Source organism: Ranitomeya imitator, chromosome 8 (assembly GCF_032444005.1).
Source record: "Ranitomeya imitator isolate aRanImi1 chromosome 8, aRanImi1.pri, whole genome shotgun sequence".
NCBI classification, from domain to species: domain Eukaryota; kingdom Metazoa; phylum Chordata; class Amphibia; order Anura; family Dendrobatidae; genus Ranitomeya; species Ranitomeya imitator.
The window spans coordinates 55611082-55633390 of record NC_091289.1 but is presented as its reverse complement, the minus strand read 5'-3'; the positions used below and the strand labels follow the sequence as shown (position 1 = coordinate 55633390).

General features: G+C 46.7%; 1 protein-coding gene across 3 annotated transcripts in view; it reads right to left on the bottom strand.

Moving 5' to 3' along the window:
* The window catches only part of MICALL1 (MICAL like 1), a 75505-nt gene that overhangs the window by 4913 nt on the left and 48283 nt on the right, over window positions 1–22309 (bottom strand). For 2 of the 3 annotated variants that reach the window (XM_069736951.1, XM_069736952.1), the window contains exons 8-15: window positions 21870–22192; window positions 21336–21763; window positions 19355–19489; window positions 19146–19272; window positions 18971–19061; window positions 18769–18842; window positions 15069–15183; window positions 12589–12635 (exon numbers count right to left, since the gene is read on the bottom strand). In XM_069736951.1, coding sequence (XP_069593052.1) covers window positions 12589–12635; window positions 15069–15183; window positions 18769–18842; window positions 18971–19061; window positions 19146–19272; window positions 19355–19489; window positions 21336–21763; window positions 21870–22192 — 1340 coding nt within the window. Of the gene's footprint in view, window positions 1–12588; window positions 12636–15068; window positions 15184–15717; window positions 15784–18768; window positions 18843–18970; window positions 19062–19145; window positions 19273–19354; window positions 19490–21335; window positions 21764–21869; window positions 22193–22309 lie in introns of those variants that run through there. The other variant, XR_011315023.1, reaches the window with a different exon arrangement.

Below are 22309 nucleotides of genomic sequence, written 5' to 3'. Positions count from 1 at the left end.
TGCCCCATTGTGAGCTGCGGGGAGGTGGGGGCGGAGTTCCAGCCGCGCATGCGTGGTCGGAAATGGCGGACAACGCAGCAAAAAATGTTACATGTAACGTTTTTTGCTGCCGACGGTCCGCCACACCCATCGCACGACGGTTGCGATGTGTGTCAATGCGTCGCTAATGTTAGTCTATGGGGAAAAAAACGCATCCTGCAGACAACTTTGCAGGATGCGTTTTTTTATCCTAAACGACGCATTGCGACGTATTCAAAACGACGCTAGTGTGAAAGTAGCCTTTCACACGCACACATAGACTTGTATGGGTGTGCACTTGCAGCATGCTTTAATTGTTTTCTCCTGCCGATTCGGCCTGAGAAAATTGCTGCTCTGCACTCCGGGTCAATCCATGTCAAGTGAACCAATGATTTTCAACTCTATATTTTTAATTCTTTTGAGATTTTGTTATTTGGTAATAGTATGTCAGAGAATGCAAAATGTGAAGAAGAAAAAATTCTAGGTATTTTTTTTTTTTATTGATTTTCAAAGTTCGGAAAAAGTGTGAATTTCGGTGTTGCCTGCCTTTACATTTCTCCTCATAACTCAGGCTAGAAAAAAGACAGAGAAACAAAATAAACACCATTCTACTCAGAACTGTACAGGCTTTCACCAGATATGTCACAAGAGTATCTTTAATAATATTTTACGGTAACCATGCAAACGCAAAATTTTAAAATGCATTTCCGAAAAAAAAAAAACGTTTAATTTCAAAATTTCAAAAACTGTATATGTGCCTGCTATGCTCCTAGCCACATCTGTACCAAAATACAAACTGGGATCGTGATGGGATCGGATTTTAAAAAATAAAACTATTAGTGTGTCAATTCAAAAATCTGGAATTCAGATCTGTTCAGCCTGTGGTGTAAAAGTGTGGGGTCCGTATTTACAAAATAATCCATGATTGCTAGATATTACTGTATTATTTTAGTATAGAAGCAGGAGAGGGCAGAGGAGAAAGCTTTGATAGGGCTCAAGCTGAGAATGACCAGGGGTAGACAGTGACTGCAGAGCAGATGACAGGCCGGCAGCTCCAGCCTCCAGAGGCCATATTCACACCAAATCTTAACACCCAGGCAACTCCCCAAATGGAGGGAAAAAAATATTCTTAACATCCAGTTCATGTATTGTACGAACCAGGACTACGAGGAGGAGGAGAGTTTGTGAAAACCTCGGTTACAGGAAGCAGAACCCATCACAGGGACTCGGCAATACCACACTGTCATCCCATGTAGTGAAACAGAAATTAAAACAAGGATTTCTTCATTCAGCAAAGAGAGCGACGTCCATGACGTGGTAGAAGGCGGCACAAGATCGGCAATGGATGACATAACTGGCTTTGTGACCTGTAGCAATATGTTATATGTTCATGTGGCCTCTAGGAGTCTCACTACTTTTATGTGTGTTCTATATTCTTTGTTTGGAACTTGTTGGATGTTGTTGTACTGTACTCGGAATTCATGTAATGGAGGTTGAGACATGATGTGAATAAAGAGCCTGGAGATACTCACAGAGTGTGATTTATGACAGGATTCATCAAACAGAACATGGTGGCAGCCGGGCACAGAACCTGCAAAGTCTTAGAGCTTATATGAGGCTGGAACTGCACAGATCACTGCAACTGTAAGTACTGATTCCCTGACAGTACAGAAAAATGGAGACTGGTCTGAAGCCCCCTCAGAGACTGGATGTCACTTCATGTAATCTGTCCCAGACTTGGAGACATTGGAAGGAAGAGTTTACACTGTATGTGGATCTGACTGTGGGCCCCACTGATGACAAACGGAAAGTAAAGCTGTTTTATTACCTAATTCGGGAAAATGGCAGAGAATTAGCCCATACCTTGCTCCCAGACACAGACAACCTCCTCCTAGCAGACATTGTGCAGGCATTTGATAAACACTGTGACCCAAAGAAGAATGAGACAGTGGAAAGATATAAGTTTTTCACAAGACATCAGGAGGATGGTGAAAATGTGGACAGATATCTGACAGAGCTGAGGAGACTTGCAGAAACATGTGGCTTTGGAGAGATCAGGGACAGTCTAATCAAGGACAGAATGGTGTGTGGCATAAAGGACAGTCATCTCAAAGAAAGATTACTGAGAGAGGAAGGCATGACTTTAGAGAAATGTATGCAAATCTGCAGGGCTGCTGAGCTCACAAAGCACAGCCTGAAGATGATGGCAGGCACCAGTGAGAATGATGATGACAAGGTACATGCAGTATCTATGAAAGGAAAGACAGGACCAGACTACCCTATAAACACTGTCCACTGCAAGTATTGTGGGAAAAGACATGAGAGAGACAAAACCAAGTGTCCAGCATATGGGGAAACCTGCAGGTCATGTGGCAAGAAGAATCATTCCTCTGCTGTCTGCAGGCAAGGAAGAGGCAAACAGTACAGACAGCTCCACACTGTGACACCAGACACTGACAGTGCAGAGGACATTACATGGCTACAAATGCAGTCTACAACAGAGAAAGTCAATGTAGTCGGGCAGTCAGTAGTGAAGGATGCCTACGTCGTGCACGAGAATCAGTTTATTGGCCAGGAATGAATGACCACATAAAAAATTACATAGCACAATGTGAAATATGTGCATCCTGCAATGATAAGCAACCAAAGGAGACATTGCAACCTCATGAAATTCCACATAGGCATTGGTCAAAAACAGACTTGTTCACATGGAATGACAAAGAATACCTGATTACAGTGGACTATTTCTCTAACTTCTGGGAGGTTGATTTGGTGCAGGACACAAGGGCGAGAACAGTGATTAAAAAAACTCAAGGCCCATTTTGCCAGGTATGGCATTCCAGATATCGTTTTCTCTGACAATGCGGCACAGTTTACGTCGGAAGAATTCAAAACTTTCAGTAAGAAATGGGAATTTGAACACCAGACGTCTTCTCCAAGATATCCTCAGAGTAATGGGAAAGCAGAGTCAGCAGTAAAAACGGCCAAAAGACTCATGCAGAAAGCAAACCAGGCGGGTGCTGATGTATATCTGTCTATACTGGATCATAGAAACACACCCACCCAAGGCCTAGACAGCAGTCCGGCACAGAGGCTCATGAGTAGGCGTACAAAGACACTAGTACCAACTGCGTGTCATCTGTTAGAGCCAAAGCTGCTGGGAAACATCGAAGCTAAATTACAGAAGAATCAAGCTAGGCAAGCTTTCTATTACAATAAATCTGCAAAGGATCTGCCTGAGCTCCAGAGAAATGACACCATTCGGCTGCAGCCAAGCACATTTGACAAACACTGGCAAAAGGCAAAGGTTGTCCAGAAACTGGGACCGCGGTCTTACGAAATTCTAACAGACGACGGAAGGAGACTAAGGAGGAATCGAAGATATTTGAGGAAAACGCAACAAAGAGATCATTCATGGCCTTTTGAACAGTATCCAGACACCCAAGACAACGAGGCAGCAAGTACAAGTCAGGCAACAACAGTGACAGCTGACCATCAGGGTGAGGACTCTGGCCAGAGACAGACAATATCAGAAGAACTACCAGATGTACCAGATGTAGAAAGTGACACATCTTATATTACCAGAGCTGGCAGAATTAGCAAAAAGCCAGCGCACCTCAAAGATTATATCTAACTGGACGTACTAGGTTAATTTCTAACTTTGTCATAGTATACATTAGTTTAGTATCTTTTATTGTTCCTCTAGTTAAAAGAGAAAGGATGTAGCAATATGTTATATGTTCATGTGGCCTCTAGGGGTCTCACTACTTTTATGTGTGTTCTATATTCTTTGTTTGGAACTTGTTGGATGTTGTTGTACTCGGAATTCATGTAATGGAGGTTGAGACATGATGTGAATAAAGAGCCTGGAGATACTCACAGAGTGTGATTTATGACAGGATTCATCAAACAGAACATGACCTGTGAATATGATCGGTGCGGGTGGCGGCTACTGGACTCTCCAAAGATTGGGAAAATTAAGACGTAGAAAGGACTTTTCTGCAGCTTCTGGCCCAGCGCCGTCCTTTGTGTATCCAAGAAAACCAGACATTTTAGAAGTGAACAAAAGTCAGATATTGACTCAGGTGGAGCCGAGCACCATGACAGCACATAGTCTGACACAAAAGGAAACGGCCATTGTTTGTGAGCCCTTATGGACAAGATGACATTTCACCCACTAGAAGGGACACATTGATGATAACAGACCAGTGTGAAAACCTACTATTAATTGTTTGATTAGTTCATATTTTATAGAACAAGGATTTAACTACTGTACTATTCTTCTTAAACACTTCATAAATGACATGTTTAGTGATAAACACTAATAAATAGTTAAATAGTAGTAGTAGTGTAAATAGTTACAAGTATAAATAGGTGGTAAAAATATTGGTTCTTTTAATCTTGTTTTTAACATTAGGATGAGACTGTATTTAGAAAATCACACTTGAGGATAGGATCACCTTTTATCTTTTGGGTTGTTCAATGCATTCAGGTTGAAAATGCTGAGCAAGTTGTGTTATGATGATTAAGATGTACCGTATTTGCCGGTGTATAAGATGACTTTTTAACCCCTGAAAATCTTCTCAAAAGTCAGGGGTCATCTTATACGCCGGGTACGGCGTGTGCAGGGAGTGGTCCTGGATGGTTCCCAGGGTCTGGAGGAGAGGAGACTCTCCTTCAGGCCCTGGGATCCATATTCATGTAAAAAAAAAAAAAAAGAATAAAAATAAAAAATATGGATATATTTACCATCTGATGGCCCCCGGCTCTCAGTGGTGCAAGTGGCGGCCTCTGTTCCTAAGAATGGATTGCGCGAAGGACCGGAGAGGACGTTGAATATGGATCCCAGGGCCTGAAGGAGAGTCTCCTCTCCTCCAGACACTGGGAACCATCCGGACCGCACACGCCGTATAAGACGACACCCGGCGTATAAGATGACCCCCGTCTTATACGGCGAGTATATCCCAAACTCCATATTTTATATGGAAAAGTTGGGGATCGTCTTATACACCAGAAAATACGGTATTTATTCTGGCACTTCGGTATTTGTTTTTTGTGTTTCTTTATTGTTGCATATATAAATGTTGAATTCAATAAGTTGTAATTTGAAAAGAAAAAAAAGGAAGAAACTCACACAAACATAAAATCAGATCATTCAAGGCTTAAAAAAAAAATTAAAAAAAAAATTTGATAGGTCCCAAGTTGAATCCCTGTACAAATATAATCAAGAACACAAGTAACACACATGCGTGATTTCACAATTTTAAAACATACGTTTGTTTTTTTTTCAAAATTGTGCAGCAAAATTTTGAATTTGATTTCTCCAAAACAAAATGTAAAGAAACATAGTCTTGTGACATATCAAATGAAAGCCGGTACCGTTCTGGGAAAAAAATGATGCCTCTGCCACCTTTTTATCTTAATTCTAGCCCGAGATATGATAAAAAATGTAAAGCCATACCAGGCAAAAATCCGGGCTTTTTCAAAACTTTAGAAATCTGTAAAAAATTAACTAATGAAGAAAAAAATTCAAAACTTTTAATTTGTAATTAACTAAAGTTGTACTTCAGAAAATAAATAAAAAAAAAAAAACAAAAAACTAAAGACGTCAGGTAAAAAAAATATTCATATTTGGATCACGTGATATGGAATGACATAGAACATCATTGGGCTGAGTGCTATCCGATAAAGCATCAGATAGCGCCATAGCCGTGTTATACGCCAGAGTGAGCGAGCTCTGAGTGTGATACTGACACGCTCCGCAATCAGTAGGTTTTATAATGTGACATCATCTCATGCAGGAGGTTAGACCAGGAGATCAGAGCTGCATCATTACATCTCACACACAGAAACCTGTTCTCAGCTATGACGGGGACTTCTCGCCTTCGAGTGTTGCTGCCTGCTTACCATTGGTTAGCACCCCAGTGAAAACTATATAAAATATATATATATATTATTCTGCATTGCATCCACTATTACATTGTGTATCCAGTTCACCAGGAAACACTTGGTGAAAGGTGCTGTAGAATTCTAATAAACACACACTAAATGGAAAATTACATTAGACTTGGGCATGCGACATTCAAGACGATCTTCAAGAGTTTTTGCTCTTATTTTATTCCTGCTTCTCCCCAAGTATCCAGTTTTTGTATTTTGTTTTCAATCTACCATACGGTACGAGAGAGATGGGCTTTTTTATTCCTAAGGGGGCATTGTGCACAGGATCCTCGGGGACGGGTCCTGAGGCCGCTCTACGGTATAACACTGAGCCACGCCCCCTTGTAAAAACTACAAATTAGCATTATATAGAAAGGCCCATATCTCTAGACTCTCAAGACAGATTTTTAGAAAAAAAAACCATAATACTCAGGAGAGAAGCAGGAATAAAATAAGCACTAAAAATCGACACTTTCTCCTTCGCCACATTGGGGGACACAGGACCATGGGTGTTATGCTGCTGTCACTAGGAGGCTGACACTAAGCTGAGACAAAAAAAGGTTAGCTCTTCCCCTGCAGTGTACACCCTCATGCTGGCTTCCAGAGACCCAGTTCAAGCTTAGTGTCCGTAGGAGGCACACTGATTTTTATTCTTTCAATCCGGACGAAGGGGGCGACAGATTCTTTCATGTTCCGATCTCCCGCGAACCAACAGGCGAGCACGGGAGTTTCACCTCTCTGTATCCTCTCCTGCGACGTGGGAGCCACTGCCTGAGCTGACCCTTTTGGGCGACGGGCCCTTTCCCGGGCACCGATCTCCCCACTAAGTTCAGACGAGCACTGGTGTTTTTCCTCCAGTATCCTCTTCTGCAGCAAGGCCTTTTTATTGCCGGACATCTGCCCTGCCCACCAGGTTTCACCCTCGGCTGTACAGAGGCACTATTCCCTGTGGCGTCCGTGCACTGCATCACCACTGTTTATGCGGCTGATTCAGGTGGTGGACGGTTCCTCTCCACCCCCCTTTCTGGGGTTGGTGGATGGAGGCTTCCCAACCCCTGCACCGTCCTTTTTTCACCCCAGGCACCTCACCTAGGCCCCTTGCGCAGCAGCTGCTCCATCGGGGTAAGTGTCTCGGAGGGGGGTCGCCGGTTCTGCGGTCCGGAGGGCTCCCTCTTTGCAATCGCACACTTCTTTCTGGGCCCCACTTATTCCGGTCCTCAGCGGCGGCGCGCCGGGCCGAAGCCGCAAATTTAGTCCCCGGCTTCGGCATAGCTGCAGGCCGCATCCCGATAGGCTCCGCCCCCTTTTCCGCGTCATCTTGTGGCGCCGCCCCCCGGTCCGGGCGCTTCTCGCCGCCTGTGAGATCTCTCTCCCTGATCTCGGTGGCCATCTTGGATTTCTTCACTGCACGCCGCAGCTCCAGCTCTCTCAGCCGCAGCTTCCCCCACGTGCAGCTCTGTGTTCGCCGGCCGCCACCTACGTCTTCCCTCTTCTGCGGGACACAGGACCTCGGGTAAGGAGACTACGTCAGCCTCTCCGACGCAGTGCCGCCCTCGCTTCCATAGTTTATAGACCCTGTGGTCTATTTTGCATTAGGTACACCATGTCCCAGTCAAGGTCTAAAAAATCCTCTAAGGTGCATACGACCTTTTTTTCTGCGTGTACCACCTGCCAGGCTCCACTTCCTCGGCCTCAAAGTTACCCCCTCTGCTCTGCCTGCGATGCCCCATGTGCCCAGGAGCCCTCCACCGCCACCGACTCTGGCGTACCTAGTCCCCCCGCGTGGGTCGCTTCACTTTCGCAGTCCGTGGATTTTTTAGCCAATGCCATCAAATCCATTCAGAACCCTCCTGGGGAACGGGGCAATCCGTTACAGGTGTTAAGAGATCCCTCCGTTGCAGGGGAATCGTCGGCCAGCAGGAGCCGCTCTCTCCGGAAAGAGGCACGGTCTTCCAGAAAACGGATCCGCACTACCTCTCCTGAGCGCTCTCCACACCAGTCAGCTTCTGGCAGTTCCACCTCTCGCTCACCCTCTTTGGGGGCTCGTAGCGTTCACGACTCTGAATATGAGTCTGATGTATCCTTAGACCCGGATGCTCCGGAGTTTAGATCTACTGTTGACTCCCTCATTGAGGCAGTCAATCACGCTCTTAAGTTGGAGGATGACTAATTCTGCTCCGGACCACTCAGTCTCCTTTACTAGAACCAAGCGTTCTCACAAGACTTTAGCCTCTCACCCAGATTTTCTGGATATAGTCAGGCGACACAGGGAGCGCCCGGATAAGCGTTTCACGGGAAAAAAGGACCTGGTATCGAAGTATCCTTTTTCGGCAGACCTCGTGAAAGACTGGACGGATCCCCCACTAGTGGATCCTCCGGTTTCGCGCCTTGCTTCCAAAACGCTCCTATCCGTTCCGGATGGCGCTGCGATTAAGAATCCCACAGAACGCCAGCTAGATTCCCTAGCTCGCTCAGTGTACGAAGCCTCAGGTTCGTCCCTATCTCCCTCCTTCGCCGCGGCTTGGGTGGCCAAGGCAATGGTTTCCTGGGCGGATGCTCTAGCGAAATCCATTCATGAACAGGATATCCCATCTGAGATGGCGGACCTTGCTAAACAGATTGCCATGGCTGGTGATTACGTGATGTACGAATCTCTCGATGCAGCGAATTGCGCAGCATCGGCGGCCTCAAACGCCATCACTATCAGAAGGGCTATAAGGCCATCACTATCAGAAGGGCTATTTGGCTCAGAGAGTGGCGCGCAGATTCCTCCTCTAAAAAATCTCTGATTTCTCTCCCGTTTCAGAGCGGGCGTCTTTTTGGAGAAAAGCTAGACCAGCTTATTTCCGACGCTACAGGGGGAAAGAGCAAGTTTCTTCCCCAACAGAGGCCCAAGGCGGCCTTCCAGCGCCAGCCATATTTTCGTTTTCGGCCCTTTCGTACCAGTCCAGTCTGGTCCAACCCTGCCGGTTTTTCCAGATCAGACCGCTCCGCTCGCTCAGATAGAGACGTTCGTCCCTCTTTCAGGCCGAATCCGTCCTGGCGAGGAAAGCCTAGGCAGCCCAGGACCAGAGGTTCCAGGCCCCCCAGATTCCCTTCTCAATGACTCGGGAACGGCGCCAGTCGATACCACCAGAGTAGGCGGACGTCTACTTCTTTTTCAGCAAGCCTGGCTCTCCGTCGTTCATGACGAATGGGTCAGGGATCTGGTGTCGTCTGGCTACAAAATAGAGTTTTCTGCTCCCCCTCCAACTCGTTTTTTTCCCTCTCGTCTCCCCAGTTCGGGAGCTCAGTCTCGCGCCCTTCTTTGCGCCATCCACGCCCTCCGCCAGAGCGGGGTCATTGTTCCAGTTCCGGAACACGAGAGGTTCAAAGGTTTCTACTCAAACCTCTTCGTCGTGCCAAAGAAGGACGGGAAAGTGCGCCCCATTTTGGATCTGAAGCTCCTGAACAAGTGCGTAAAAGTACGACACTTCAGGATGGAATCGCTCAGGTCGGTCATCTCCTCGATGGTGAGAGGGGAATTCTTGGCATCGATAGACATCAAGGATGCCTATCTTCACATCCCAATTTTCCCGCCACACCAAAGGTTCCTCCGCTTTGCCATTCTAGAGGACCACTTCCAGTTCACGGCCTTACCCTTCGGTCTTGCCACGGCACCCAGGGTATTCACAAAGGTCATGGCGACCGTCATGGCCATTCTTCATTCGCGAGGAGTGGTCGTCTTACCTTACTTGGACGACCTCCTCATAAAGGGTCCGTCTTATCAGGTCTGCGAGGCAAGCGTCCACATTACTTTGGATTCCCTTTCGCGCCTGGGCTGGTTGATCAACTTGGACAAGTCCTCTCCCGTTCCTGCCCAACGCATCTCTTTTCTGGGAATGATCCTGGACACTTCAAGGGGTCTGGTATTGCTTCCTCGGTCCAAGGCCCAAGTGCTTCAGCTAGGAGCCCGGACTCTCTGCCATCCTCGCCCGCGATCCATTCGGTTCGCTATGAAGATCCTGGGCAAAATGGTCGCAGCAATCGAAGCGGTGCCTTTCGCTCAACTCCATCTCCGTCCCTTGCAGCAGGCTCTGCTGGACAATTGGGACAGGAGTCTCATCTCTCGACCGTCCTTGCCCGTTGTCTCCGCGGGTCAGACAATCTCTTGTATGGTGGACCCTGGGTCCATCTCTTCTCCAGGGGAAGTCCTTTCTCCCGATCCGCTGGTTAGTGCTAACTACCGACGCCAGTCTCCTCGGCTGGGGTGCGGTGTTTCTTCACCACTCTGCCCAGGGCCGTTGGACTGTTCGGGAGTCGAGGCTCCCTATCAACATTCTGGAGATTCGTGCGATCAGGCTTGCTCTGAGTCACTTTCACGCCCTGCTTGCGGGTCACCCCATACGAGTCCAATCGGACAACGTCACAGCGGTGGCTTACATAAATTACCAGGGGGGTACCCGCAGCAGGGCGGCGATGCAGGAGGTCTCCCACATTCTTCGTTGGGCCGAAGCCAACCACTCCACCATCTCCGCGGTGCACATTCCGGGAGTCGAAAACTGGGCGGCAGACTTTCTGAGCCGTCAGGGCCTTGCCTCGGGGGAGTGGGAACTCCATCCAGAGGTCTTTCGACAGATCTGCCTTCGCTGGGGGACCCCGGACGTGGATCTGATGGCGTCCAGATTGAACGCCAAGGTTCACAACTTCATTGCTCGTTCTCGGGATCCTCAGACCATCGGAGTGGACGCGCTGATATTCCCTTGGAATCAGTTTCAACTCCCATATGTTTTTCCTCCACTTCCTTTGCTGCCGAAGGTGATCCGAAAGATCAAGACGGAGGGAATTCCGGTCATTCTAGTTGCCCCAGATTGACCACGTCGCGCTTGGTACGCGGAGCTCGTTCAGCTCGTAGCCGACGTCCCCTGGCGGTTACCAGACCGCCCAGACCTGCTTCGCCAAGGACCGATCTGCCACCAGAGCTCAGGGGCCCTACGTTTAACGGCGTGGCTGTTGAAACCTGGATTCTAACTCGAGCTGGTTTCTCTCAGCAGGTCATTCCCACCATGCTAAGCGCTCGCAAGGCGTCTTCCGCTTCCATTTACCACCGCACCTGGAAGACTTTCTTCTCATGGTGCAGGCTCCGAGGTCACCCTCCGCTTGTCTTCTCTATCCCTTGCATCTTGGATTTCCTTCAGTCCGGTTTGGATTCCGGCTTGGCACTGAGTTCACTCAAAGGTCAGATCTCAGCGTTATCCGTGTTGTTCCAACGCAGGATCGCTGCCAACCTTCAAGTCAAGACTTTCATTCAGGGGGTCTCCCATGTGGTACCCCCCTACAGAATGCCATTAGAGACCTGGGATCTCAACTTGGTCCTGGGGGTTCTTCAGGAACCTCCGTTTGAACCCCTTCAGGACGTTCCGCTCTCTGTCCTCTCCTGGAAGGTTGCCTTCCTTGTAGCCGTGACGTCTATCAGACGGGTTTCAGAATTGGCCGCTTTATCCTGCCGGGCTCCGTTTCTTGCCTTCCACCAGGACAAGGTAGTTCTACGCCCTTCTCCGGCCTTTCTCCCTAAGGTGGTCTCATCTTTTCACCTTAACGAGGACATCATTCTTCCCTCTTTTTGCCCGCAACCTAGACACAGGGTCGAGAAAGCCCTTCATACCCTGGACGTGGTACGGGCCTTTAGGAGGTACATTTCCAGAACGGCTCATTTCAGAAAATCGGACGCCCTTTTCGTGCTCCCGGAGGGTCACAGAAAGGGTTTGGCTGCTTCTAAAGCCACGATAGCCAGATGGATTCGATCTGCTATCCAGGAATCCTATCGGGTCAGGGGCAGTCCTATCCCGGCGGGGATTAGAGCACACTCCACTCGGTCGATGGGTGCTTCCTGGGCCATCCGGCATCAGGCTACAGCGGAGCAGGTGTGCAAGGCTGCAACGTGGTCCAGCCTGCATACTTTCACAAAGCACTACAATGTCCACATTCACTCCTCTGCGGACATGGCCCTTGGCAGACGTATTCTGCAAGCAGCCGTTGCGCATTTGTAGTCAGATGGTACACGGAGTAGTCAGATGGTACACGGAGTTATTTGGTGTATTGTTTCCCTCCCAGGGACGGCTTTGGGACGTCCCATGGTCCTGTGTCCCCCGATGTGGCGAAGGAGAAATAGGGATTTTTGTGTGTACTCACCGTAAAATCCTTTTCTTCGAGCCACTCATTGGGGGACACAGGACCACCCACCCTGTTAGCCTTACAGCTCGTTACCTTTTTCAGGTTTTGACTGTTTTGTTTTTACATGTTATACTCTAATGTTTCTTGATATTTTATTGTTATTCTCCTACTGCTTTTGCACTGAACTGGGTCTCTGGAAGCCAGTATGAGGGTGTATACTGCAGGGGAGGAGCTAACCTTTTTTTGTCTCAGCTTAGTGTCAGCCTCCTAGTGACAGCAGCATAACCCATGGTCCTGTGTCCCCCAATGAGTGGCTCGGAGAAAAGGATTTTACGGTGAGTACACACAAAAATCCCTATTTTCACTCAATGACTGATAAAGAGGAAAGATGGAGAAGCTTACGGAATAATCACAATTCCTTAATCTAAACAGCTTCTTTCTCATGGAAAGACACAATGCAGCCTTCCAGGAGCGTCTTACCTTTCCTTTGGATCATTGCTTCTATTAACTTGTCCTCCTCTTCCTCCCTATAGAAAAATCACACCAACATCAATTTAATGGAATGACGCCGTGTCCCCATGATTTCTACTGCCGCCATTAAATAAGACTAAAATACTTGTATCCAGGTGATTTACTCAAAATATTTCCTGTTAGAAAGCCCTATGTTATATACAGTGGCAGGTAACCGCTTGGGCACCAATGCTCAAAATTACCGTTATTGTGAACAGGTAAGCAAGCTGGAGATAAATGGATTTCTAAAGGGGCCAAGTTAGAGAGGACACTTCCCTGTTCATACATTACCCTTCAATGTCATATATAGGGGAACTACCCCTCCAGAATCGGAAATTCACCTTCTCGGGAAGACAGGGGTGAAACTTCCATGTCCCGTTTTAATAAACCGTTTCGGAGACTGCCATGATATAAACATTTAATGGCAGTATAATTATGGAAATTAAAAATGAGCTCCATGTTTTTTATGTCCTAAATTACAGAGGAAATCCAGATTGCTTACGACATTTACCAGCAAGTAATGGCTTGTAACGATCTAACCAATTGGGATCTGTTCAAGGAATTTACAAAGCAGTAAATACAACGTAATTATCCAATATTGCCAGCCAGTCAAGAAAAATGGCAAAGCAGGAGAGCTCCAATGTATAGCAATAAAGTGAATCTGTCAGCAGTTTTTTTTTACTATGTAATCTGAAATCAGTATGAAGTAGGGGCAGAGACACTGGTTCCAGCTATGTGTCACTTACTGGGCTGTATGTGGTAGTTTCAATAAAATCAGTGCTTTATCAGCAGGACATCAATAGAGGACTAGTTGTCTCATGACATGTAGTCCTCCTGTTCTTTGTAATCCCATCACAACTATTGACTGGCAGCTTTTTGCCTATGCACAGTGCACACAGAAAGCTGCCAATCAGTGGTGCGGGAGGGGTTATATGGAGCTCAGCATTTAGAGAACTGCTGGATCTGCAGAAGATTAAGTGATTTGAGCAAAACTGCAGTGAAGTGACATCACTGGACTCAGGGTCTCTGCCCCTACATCATACTGTTCACAGGTGGGGTAGCAATAAACTTGGTGACAGATTCCCTTTGAGCTTAGAACAGAGAGTGCGTCTAAAAATAAATTATATGTAAAACAAAAACTATTCTATTTTATTGAACTTATAATATTGGAGAATGAATGGTACAAAACGAGGCAATTTGGTAGCTTTTATCAACACAATATTGAGCTTCTGCCTTTCTGGGCTAGCTGTGTAACCTAGTACTTATTACAAGAGAAAATTAGCGTGATGTTCACACTGGGGGGCGATCCCCGCATATTTTGAGGCTATCTAACAGCCGCGGGGACTCGGACAAGTCACTTGCGCATCTGCGATAATCGGTGCATATCAGAGCACCCTCGGCACACGAGTATCACCACTAATGACTATAGCTCCGAGTGCCGCCATGTCATACTCTAATATGGAGGAAGACGTCTCTATGGAGGAATAACTCTGGAACGAGGCGTGCAATAGAATATACCCTGTGCTTTTCCTTTTGGCTTCAAATTAATAAAACTTTCATGAAATCAAGAGTTGCATATGCATCAAAGCTTCCCACAACTCAATACAGAATGGATTTTCCTGTTGACGGTTTCGATAAGCGAGGCCCGAATTCTCTTTTACGGAATAAGCATGAACTTCCACATTTACATTTAAATTAAGACAACAGGAAGATGACTCATGTAGGATGATAAATGGTGCTATGTTTTACCCTATTCTGTGCACTTGAGTAGTACGTTATTATTGTCAATATTTTCTTTCTTAAATGAAATTCGATTGCACCAAGTGTCGCCCCTGCTGCGGCTGTAATGCTCCAGGACCCGACTTATGGAAATCACCTGGACAGGTCCTACAGTTATAGCTCATTAGTGTAGAAATAAAGGCCCATATAGGCTAAATTCTGCAATTCTCCTCCACGCTAGTATTTGCCTCATAAGTGACTTGTCTGGATTTGTTTATCTACTTTTTATTGCCAAAAAAATGGATATAATAATCTTACCCCTAACCGGCATGGATTGGGCTCGTGATTCCGAGTGTTCCCCCAAATTCACTCACACCCCATATTCCTCAGACTTCTTTCTTGTTGTTAATCCAATCTCTAAAGAGTAATATTTCCCCCCTTTTTTTTCTTTATTCCATACTCTCTCTCCTCTTTTACATATCAGTGGGTCAGGGTTACCTTATTCATTTCTTGGTTTTAAATTTTACAACAACAAAAAAATTGTGTAATAAAAAATATAAATACGGAATGCTCAAGCTTTAGTTCAGTTCTTGATAGCCGGCTAAACACTGTAAACACAGTCCATCTATACCATTGAAATATAATAGAAGGACACACACAACCACAGCAAAAAAAAAAAAAAATTAACAAAACTGTTTTATTTCCGAAACGTAGGACAGTAGGAAAAATACCTTTGCCGGTCCTCATCTAGGCACTTGACAATAGCATTTCTCTGTTCAATGAGGGTCACCAGTTCCTGCATGAGGACCCTTTCCCTTTCCTTGTCTTCATCCAGCCAGTCCTTCTCTGTAGAGAGTACGGTAACCAGGGTCATCTTTAGGCTATAATGATGCAGTTTTCTAACAGCATGCAATTCTACTACTTTATAAACAAGCTATGTATTTATAGGAATTTTTTTAAAAGTAATTACAGAAATTCACGAACCACATGTTAACTTTACAGATGGTCATGAATATTTATTTTCTTGTTAAAGACGACCTTTTTTAATTTAGATATCTGCCAGGCATTGTAAAATTATGAATCTTTTGTAATATACTTTGGCCTTATTTTACTTCCTTCTCATAAAAATGTAGCAGTGCTCTTTTACATAAATCTATGCTTCTTTAAAAGCTTCTTTCAACTGCTGCTCAGCCAAGCTCTATTTACAAACAATTGGTGGCTGTGGATACATTTTTGGTCCTATTTTGTAACCTCATAAGTTAGACCTACCTGACCTATCAACAAGAGGTAATCGCACTAGCATGAGAGGAGGAGAAAAATTCACATGAGAGCAAATGAGATTTTAAATAGCAGAATAAACAGGGATTTTTGTGTACTCACCGTAAAATCCATTTCTCCAAGCCCCTCATTGGGGGACACAGGACCATAGGTGTTATGCTGCTGCCACTAGGAGGACACAAAGAAAACATGAACAACATTAGCTCCTTCTCTGCAGTATACACCCTCATGCTGGCTGTAATCGAACCAGTTCAGTGCCAAAGCAGTAGGAGCTTATAACAAGCAAACAGAAAACAATATGTCAAACCAAGTAACAAACAGAAGACATCAGGCTAACAGGGTGGGTGCTGTGTCCTCCAATGAGTGGCTCAGAGAAAAGGATTTTACGGTGAGTTCACAAAAAAAACTGTTTCTCCTTCACCTCATTGGGGGACACAGGACCATGAGACGTCTTAAAGCAGTCCCTGGGTGGGAAATAGCACACAGCTGAAAACCCCATGTACCGTAGTCTACAGATGTGTTACCGATAATTGCAGAATCTTTCTGCCAAGGGCCGCAACTGCAGAAGCCTGAGCATGAATATTGTAGTGCTTCACAAAGGTATGCAGTCTGGACCAAGTCGCAGCTTTGCAAACTTGTTGTGCTGTCGCCTGGTGGCGAATGGCCCAAGAGACACCCACTGACCGAGTGGAGTGTGCGTTAATCTCCGCTGGAATAGGCTTGACTGACACGGTAAGACTCTTGCATCGCTGAGCAAAACCACCTGGTTATTGTAGCCTTAGAAGCAGGTAGAGCTTTCCTGAGCCTCTCCAGAAGCACAAACAGGGCATCCAACTTGCGGAAAGGCGCAGTCCGTGAGACGTACCTTTTAAGAGCTCTCACCACATCGAGTGTGTGAAGAGCCCTCTCAATACGATGGACAGGTGCTGGACAAAACAAAGGCAAGACAATGTCCTCTTTTAGGTGGAAGCAAGAAACGAACTTAGGTAGGAAGGATGGAGACGTCCTCAAGACTACCTTGTCTTGGTGGAAAATGAGGAACGGAGTTCAACAGGATAGAGCCGCTAACTCCGAGACCGGTCGGATCGATGTTATCGCCACCAGAAAAAGCTACCTTCTCGAGACCAGTCTGTAGAAATTCCAAAACGGAAGGGATTAAAAACACAGGGGGTGGGAGTTTGGGGATGGGGGTAGTAACGTCCATGGCCCTTGCACCATGAGAAAAAAAGCGATGATAAATGCGCAGTGACGCGGGCTTCTGAGCGCTAATCAAGATGGAAACCACCTGTTGGGGAAAAACTGGCTTGGGCTAGAACCCAGGATTCAACGGCCAAGCCATTAAAGACAGAGCCCCTGAGTCCTGGTGGAAAATCTAGCCCTGGGAAAGCAGGTCGTAATGATCTGGCAACCTCCAAGGAACGTCGGCGACGACTTGTACCAGTTCCGCGTACCACGCTCACCGGGGCCAATCTGGCGCAACTAGAATTACTGGAATATCGCCTCCTATCTGATCTCCCTGTTGACCCTCGGAAGTAATGGGAAAGGGGGAAACACATAAGGAAGGCGAAACTGATGCCACGGGAGAACCAGTGCGTCCACTCCAATGGCTACCGGATCGCGAGAACGGGCTATGAACTGTGGAACCTGTGCATTTAGCCTCGTGGCCATCAGATCGACATCCGGCATCTCCCAGCGATGGCAAATCTGCTGAAAAACTTCCAGATGAAGAGATCATTCTCCCAAGGCGAGACCCTAATGGCTGAGAAAATCTGCTGCCCAATTTTCTACTCCCGGGATGTGGACTGCTGCAATGACCGAGTGATTCCTCTCGGCCAATCGGAGAATGCTGTGACATAGTGTAGCCTTGATACTTCACTGTACTTCTGGAAGTGTACTGCAGAGAAGGGGTTAAGCTCAGTTTTGTAGCTTACCCAGGCCCTGTCTTGTGCCCGCAAGGATGGTGTCCCTTGTCCCCGCTTTCTACCCGCTCTACTGTGCCTTATAACACAATGAAAACGCAGCCACACACGTGTGTGCGAGTCCAAGATGGCCGCCGAGATTACAGTGGCGCTTCTCGGTTGGTATGAGAAGCGCCTGAAGCACAGAGGGGACCGCCTCTGTAGGTGGAATTAAGGGCAGAGTCGGGCCTAGTCCTGGCAGAAGCCGGGGACTAAATTTTGGGCCGTTGTCGGAACCACCGGGTGAGCGGAGGAAAAAGAGAACCGCGGCCTAGTCCGGCCAGAAGCCGGGGACTAAACTTTTTGGCGCCGCTGCGCAATGAGAGGGGAGCGCGGAATCGGCAAAAATGCCGCCGGACATCAGGACCCCCCCAGGGACCAGGACCTTCTCTGTGCCTAAAGGGAGCCCTCTTGCCTCCGCTGGATGCTGTGCTTACTCACTGTCAGGTGCTGCAGCGCAGATGTAGCAGAACCGAAAATGTGCTGTGCTTCTTAGGCCACTCAGTCCACCATCCCTTTGATAGGGAGGTGGAGAGAGACAGACTGCCTCCTTCCATCATCTGCTAGCAGTCAGTGGTGATGCAGTGGGGGCTGCATGAACACCAATGGGGAGCCTCTGTACATCCCATGGGCTCAGTCCCTAGGGATGGTCAGGGCTATAGTCCGGCTGTAGCCTGGCTCCGGAAGGGGGTACATGGAGGCGACACTCCGTATTCCCGTCTGTTGGTGGTGTGGGGAGATCGGGACCCTAAGGGAACCGTCACCCTAACGCGAGCCCAGGCATGGAAAAGAAATTGTGCAGGAGGGGGTATGGAGAGGCGACACTCCGCGCTCCCGCCTGTTGATGATTCGGGGAGATCAGACCCCTGAAGAGGTCCGTCGCTCCTTCGTTTAGTGAAGAAAAAAAACTTAAAAATATAAAAAATTTAAAAAAGTAAAATAACGTTGGGGTCTGAATCCCAGACCCAAGTGCCTCCTACAGACACTAAGCAAGAACTGGTTCAATTACAGCCAGCAGGAGGTGTATACTGCAGAGGAGGAGTTAATTTTGTTCAAGTCTTCTTAGTGTCCTCCTAGTGGCAGCAGCATAACACCCATGGTCCTGTGTCCCCTAATGAAGTGAAGTAGAAAAGCAGTTTACTCTGATTTAAAACAGCCGAAAAATAAACGGGTGAGTTCCGCAAGGCATTCTTACCTGGTTTATTGAGAAGGCAACGAAGCTCATACTCAACATCAGCTTGACGCTGCTCAAGACTCTGCTGCTTCATACTGAGAAGATGAAATAGAAACCGCCTTTAAGAACATTTACAAGGCTTACTCTTCACTTATACGGTAATTTAAATTTGATGCTGTACTATATAATGGCTCATCACGCAGATACACCCCAATATACTCACGTGTACACGAGCTCAGATTCTCGGCGTACCAGTGTATGCTTCTCTTGGATAAGTTTGAACCAGTCTACCAATAAACCGTCCTCCTCCGACTCTGGGAAGCGAGAAGAAAAATGACAAACTATGACCCATTTCCCATCTTTTTCATACCGTGTTTGCACACTCTGCCCCTGCTCACCATTCTCCAGCCTGCGAAGCCTTTGCTCAAGCTCTACTCCCCGATGCTCGAGTGCGTCGAGCCGCATCTCAATGGCGTCCATCTCCATGTGAATTTCATCTTCAGGGATGTAGTCATCGGCCTGAACCTACAGGCCAAGAGGGGGGTCGGTATACAGACATTGCTCCCTATAGCTCTATACAGCGACAGTATACTATTCTTCGCCTCACCTTGCGTTTGATAAGGGGGAAGCCATGTCCTGGTGCAGGTGGACGAGCGGGTTTTGGACCTTTCTTACTTTTTCGGTTCGTAGGAGAGGTGATTGGGGAAGACTTTCTATTGAAAGGGTTCTCTTTGCATGATGCCTTGGGAGGGTGGAATAAAAAAAGTCAACAATGAAGAAAATGACAAACTTAAAAAAGTCTTACCAGGAGCTTAGTATTCATAGAGGTGTGTAACAATGACAATATGTTCTCCACCAAAGGTCCATCTATCACGGTATTATTTACAACATAAATTGTATAGTTCCAATGAATCCAGAATAAAAGCTTAAAAGGAACCCATCATGTCAGATAACCGCTGTTAACCTGCAAATACAGAGTTAATCTGCAGGATAATAGCATTATGAAGGTGCCAGGATGTTGTATGGAAAGTGCGGATCCCGGGAGAAAATTAATTTTATTCCTCCTGGTGAGCCGCCGGCTTTCAGTCGTGCAGGTGTGGCTGGAGCAATTACAGTCACCACGCTGGGACACTGAGCGGTGACTGTAAGCACACCCTGACATGTGTATTAACCGTCTGCACAGTGCAGATGGTAGTGCAGTAGCAGTGCAGAGATGACGTTAGTCAAAGGGCTGGGGCGTGCTTACAGACGCTGCTCATGCCTGTCGGACTAAAAGCCGGTAGAATAAAGTTTATATTCTCCTGGGAGCAGCACTATCGCATGGGCACCTTTATAAACCCATATCTGAATATTAATAGAGGTATGCAAGGTGACAGGTTCCCTCTAAGGCTGCTTTCACACATCAGTTTTTTGGTTTCAGGCACAATCCGGCAGTTTCAGGCACAATCTGGATCAGTTTTTTTCTTACGCCTGATCCGTTTTTTCCCCATAGAGTTGTATTACTGCCAGATTGTGCCTGAAGGACATGCTTTTCATCTGTTTTGTGCCGGATCCGTCCCTTCAGGCTTTTTTGCCGGATACAAAAAACGTCTCCTGCAACTCACTCTCTCACACTCTCTCTCTCTCTCTCTCATGTCCTAAATCAGAGGTGTCAAACTGCATTCCTCGAGGGCTGCAAACAGGTCATGTTTTCAGGATTTCCTTGTACTGCACAGGTGATAATTTAATCACCTACACGCATAATGATTGCAGCACCTTGTGCAATGCTAAGGAAATCTTGAAAACACGCATGGTTTGCGGCCCTTGAGGAATGCAGTTTGACACCCCTGATCTAAGCAACATATACTTAGTGTCTCCAGCAGCTGTGTCTCCATGGTATCAGACTACAGATACATCTTGTGTAGTCTGATCCTACAGTCCTTCTCCCATTTCACTTGTGCATCTTTTGGAAGAAGTAGAAACAGACAGATATAAGTCTCTGTTCACACTATCAGCGGCGTACATTTCCGATACAAGCCAGGAATACTACCAGCATACAAGTTAAACGGATGCACAGGCCCCTGTTCACCAGACGAGAGCCAAAAGAACGTTGTTTTGGCCTGTGCCTGGTTGGGGTTTCTGTTATATGAAGGAGTGATGCAGCCTCAGCCTTTCTACAAGGCATCCAGTAGAAAACACACCCAGATGTCATTTTTTTGCATTCCCATATTCCACAAATACCACTCAACATGTACTTCCGAGGTTTCCATTAGGGAACCCTGTTGATAAAAACCTTGGAGACACACTTCAGATGTGGTGCGAGAGGATCGTCTGGAAATTTTACTGCAGGATCAGGTTACAGGGTCGGTTTTTTGTTTTTTTTGTTTTACCATAGATGCACATCAATATGCACAGTACTTCTAGATTAAACAATGGATAATATTTGCAACTAGAGTTTTGCAGAGTTGCTACTTTTCCTATGGTAAATGTATAGATTCTAAGTAAATTTGTTGTCAGACTCCAAACTGCATGATCTGGTAAAGTACAAATGAAGAAACGACTATATTTTGCTTCCATTGCTGTAGTGTACATATGCTAAGTAACGATACCTTTGGGGTCTGTTTGGCTTCTGAAGAAGGACTCGCATCCAGATCCGGGGGCTGTGGGGCTGGTCTGCTGGGGCTAGCCCGGAGGCTATCACAGGAGGAGTCTCTCTTCTCTGGGGAAAGGCTTTCCTGTACCTCACTAGTGCTGGCTACATCCCCTGAGGAGGAAAGGCTGGTGTTGGCTGATAAGTGGCTTTGATCGTGGCTATTTGTGGAATGGCTGAGGAAGTCTGTGCTCCCCTCCTTTGGTGGTCCGGATGTAGTGGGCGAGTGGATGGTTGGTTCGGAGGAACTCTTCGGAACACTTTCTGGCTCTTCATCTTTTCTGGAAGGTTCTGTAGGAAGGCTCTCTGTGCTTAAGGCTGGTGAAGGGCTGCCTGATGGAGGCTCTGAGCGAGACAGTCGGGAAAGGCGATGGCCAGAATGCTGAGCTGCAGACAGAGAAAAAGATTAGTCTACAGTATACTAGATGTAAATCATCACCTGATGAATGCTCAATAAGATGGCGGTCAGTAGGAGAACTACAGATGTTCTTACCTAAAGGAGACGCATTGGGAGCTTTAGGTGCTAGCCTTTTTCGACTTTTTGGGCTGCTGGTTGGGGTAATTCCATACCATGGATGGCTTGGCTTTAAGTTACCTTCACTCTCCTCCTCTTCATCCTCTTCCTCAAACGGGTTATAGGGTTTGGGCTTAGAACTGCCATTGGCGTCATCTTCGGGCGATTTGCTGTTCTTTTCCAGATCCTCCTGTTTTCGTACCGCAGGTGGAGGAGGCGGCGGCGGAGCCCGTTTTTTAGGCTCAGATGCCGCCACCAAAGAGATCCAAGGTGGATCCTTCTGTCGTTTTCCATCTTCCTCCCTAAAAGAGACAAGACACCTAATGAGTAATACAATATTTCACTATACTGTCTGCATACATTTATGGACAGATCTCAGACCTGACAAAGCTGGTGTACTTACTTTGGAAAACCATGAA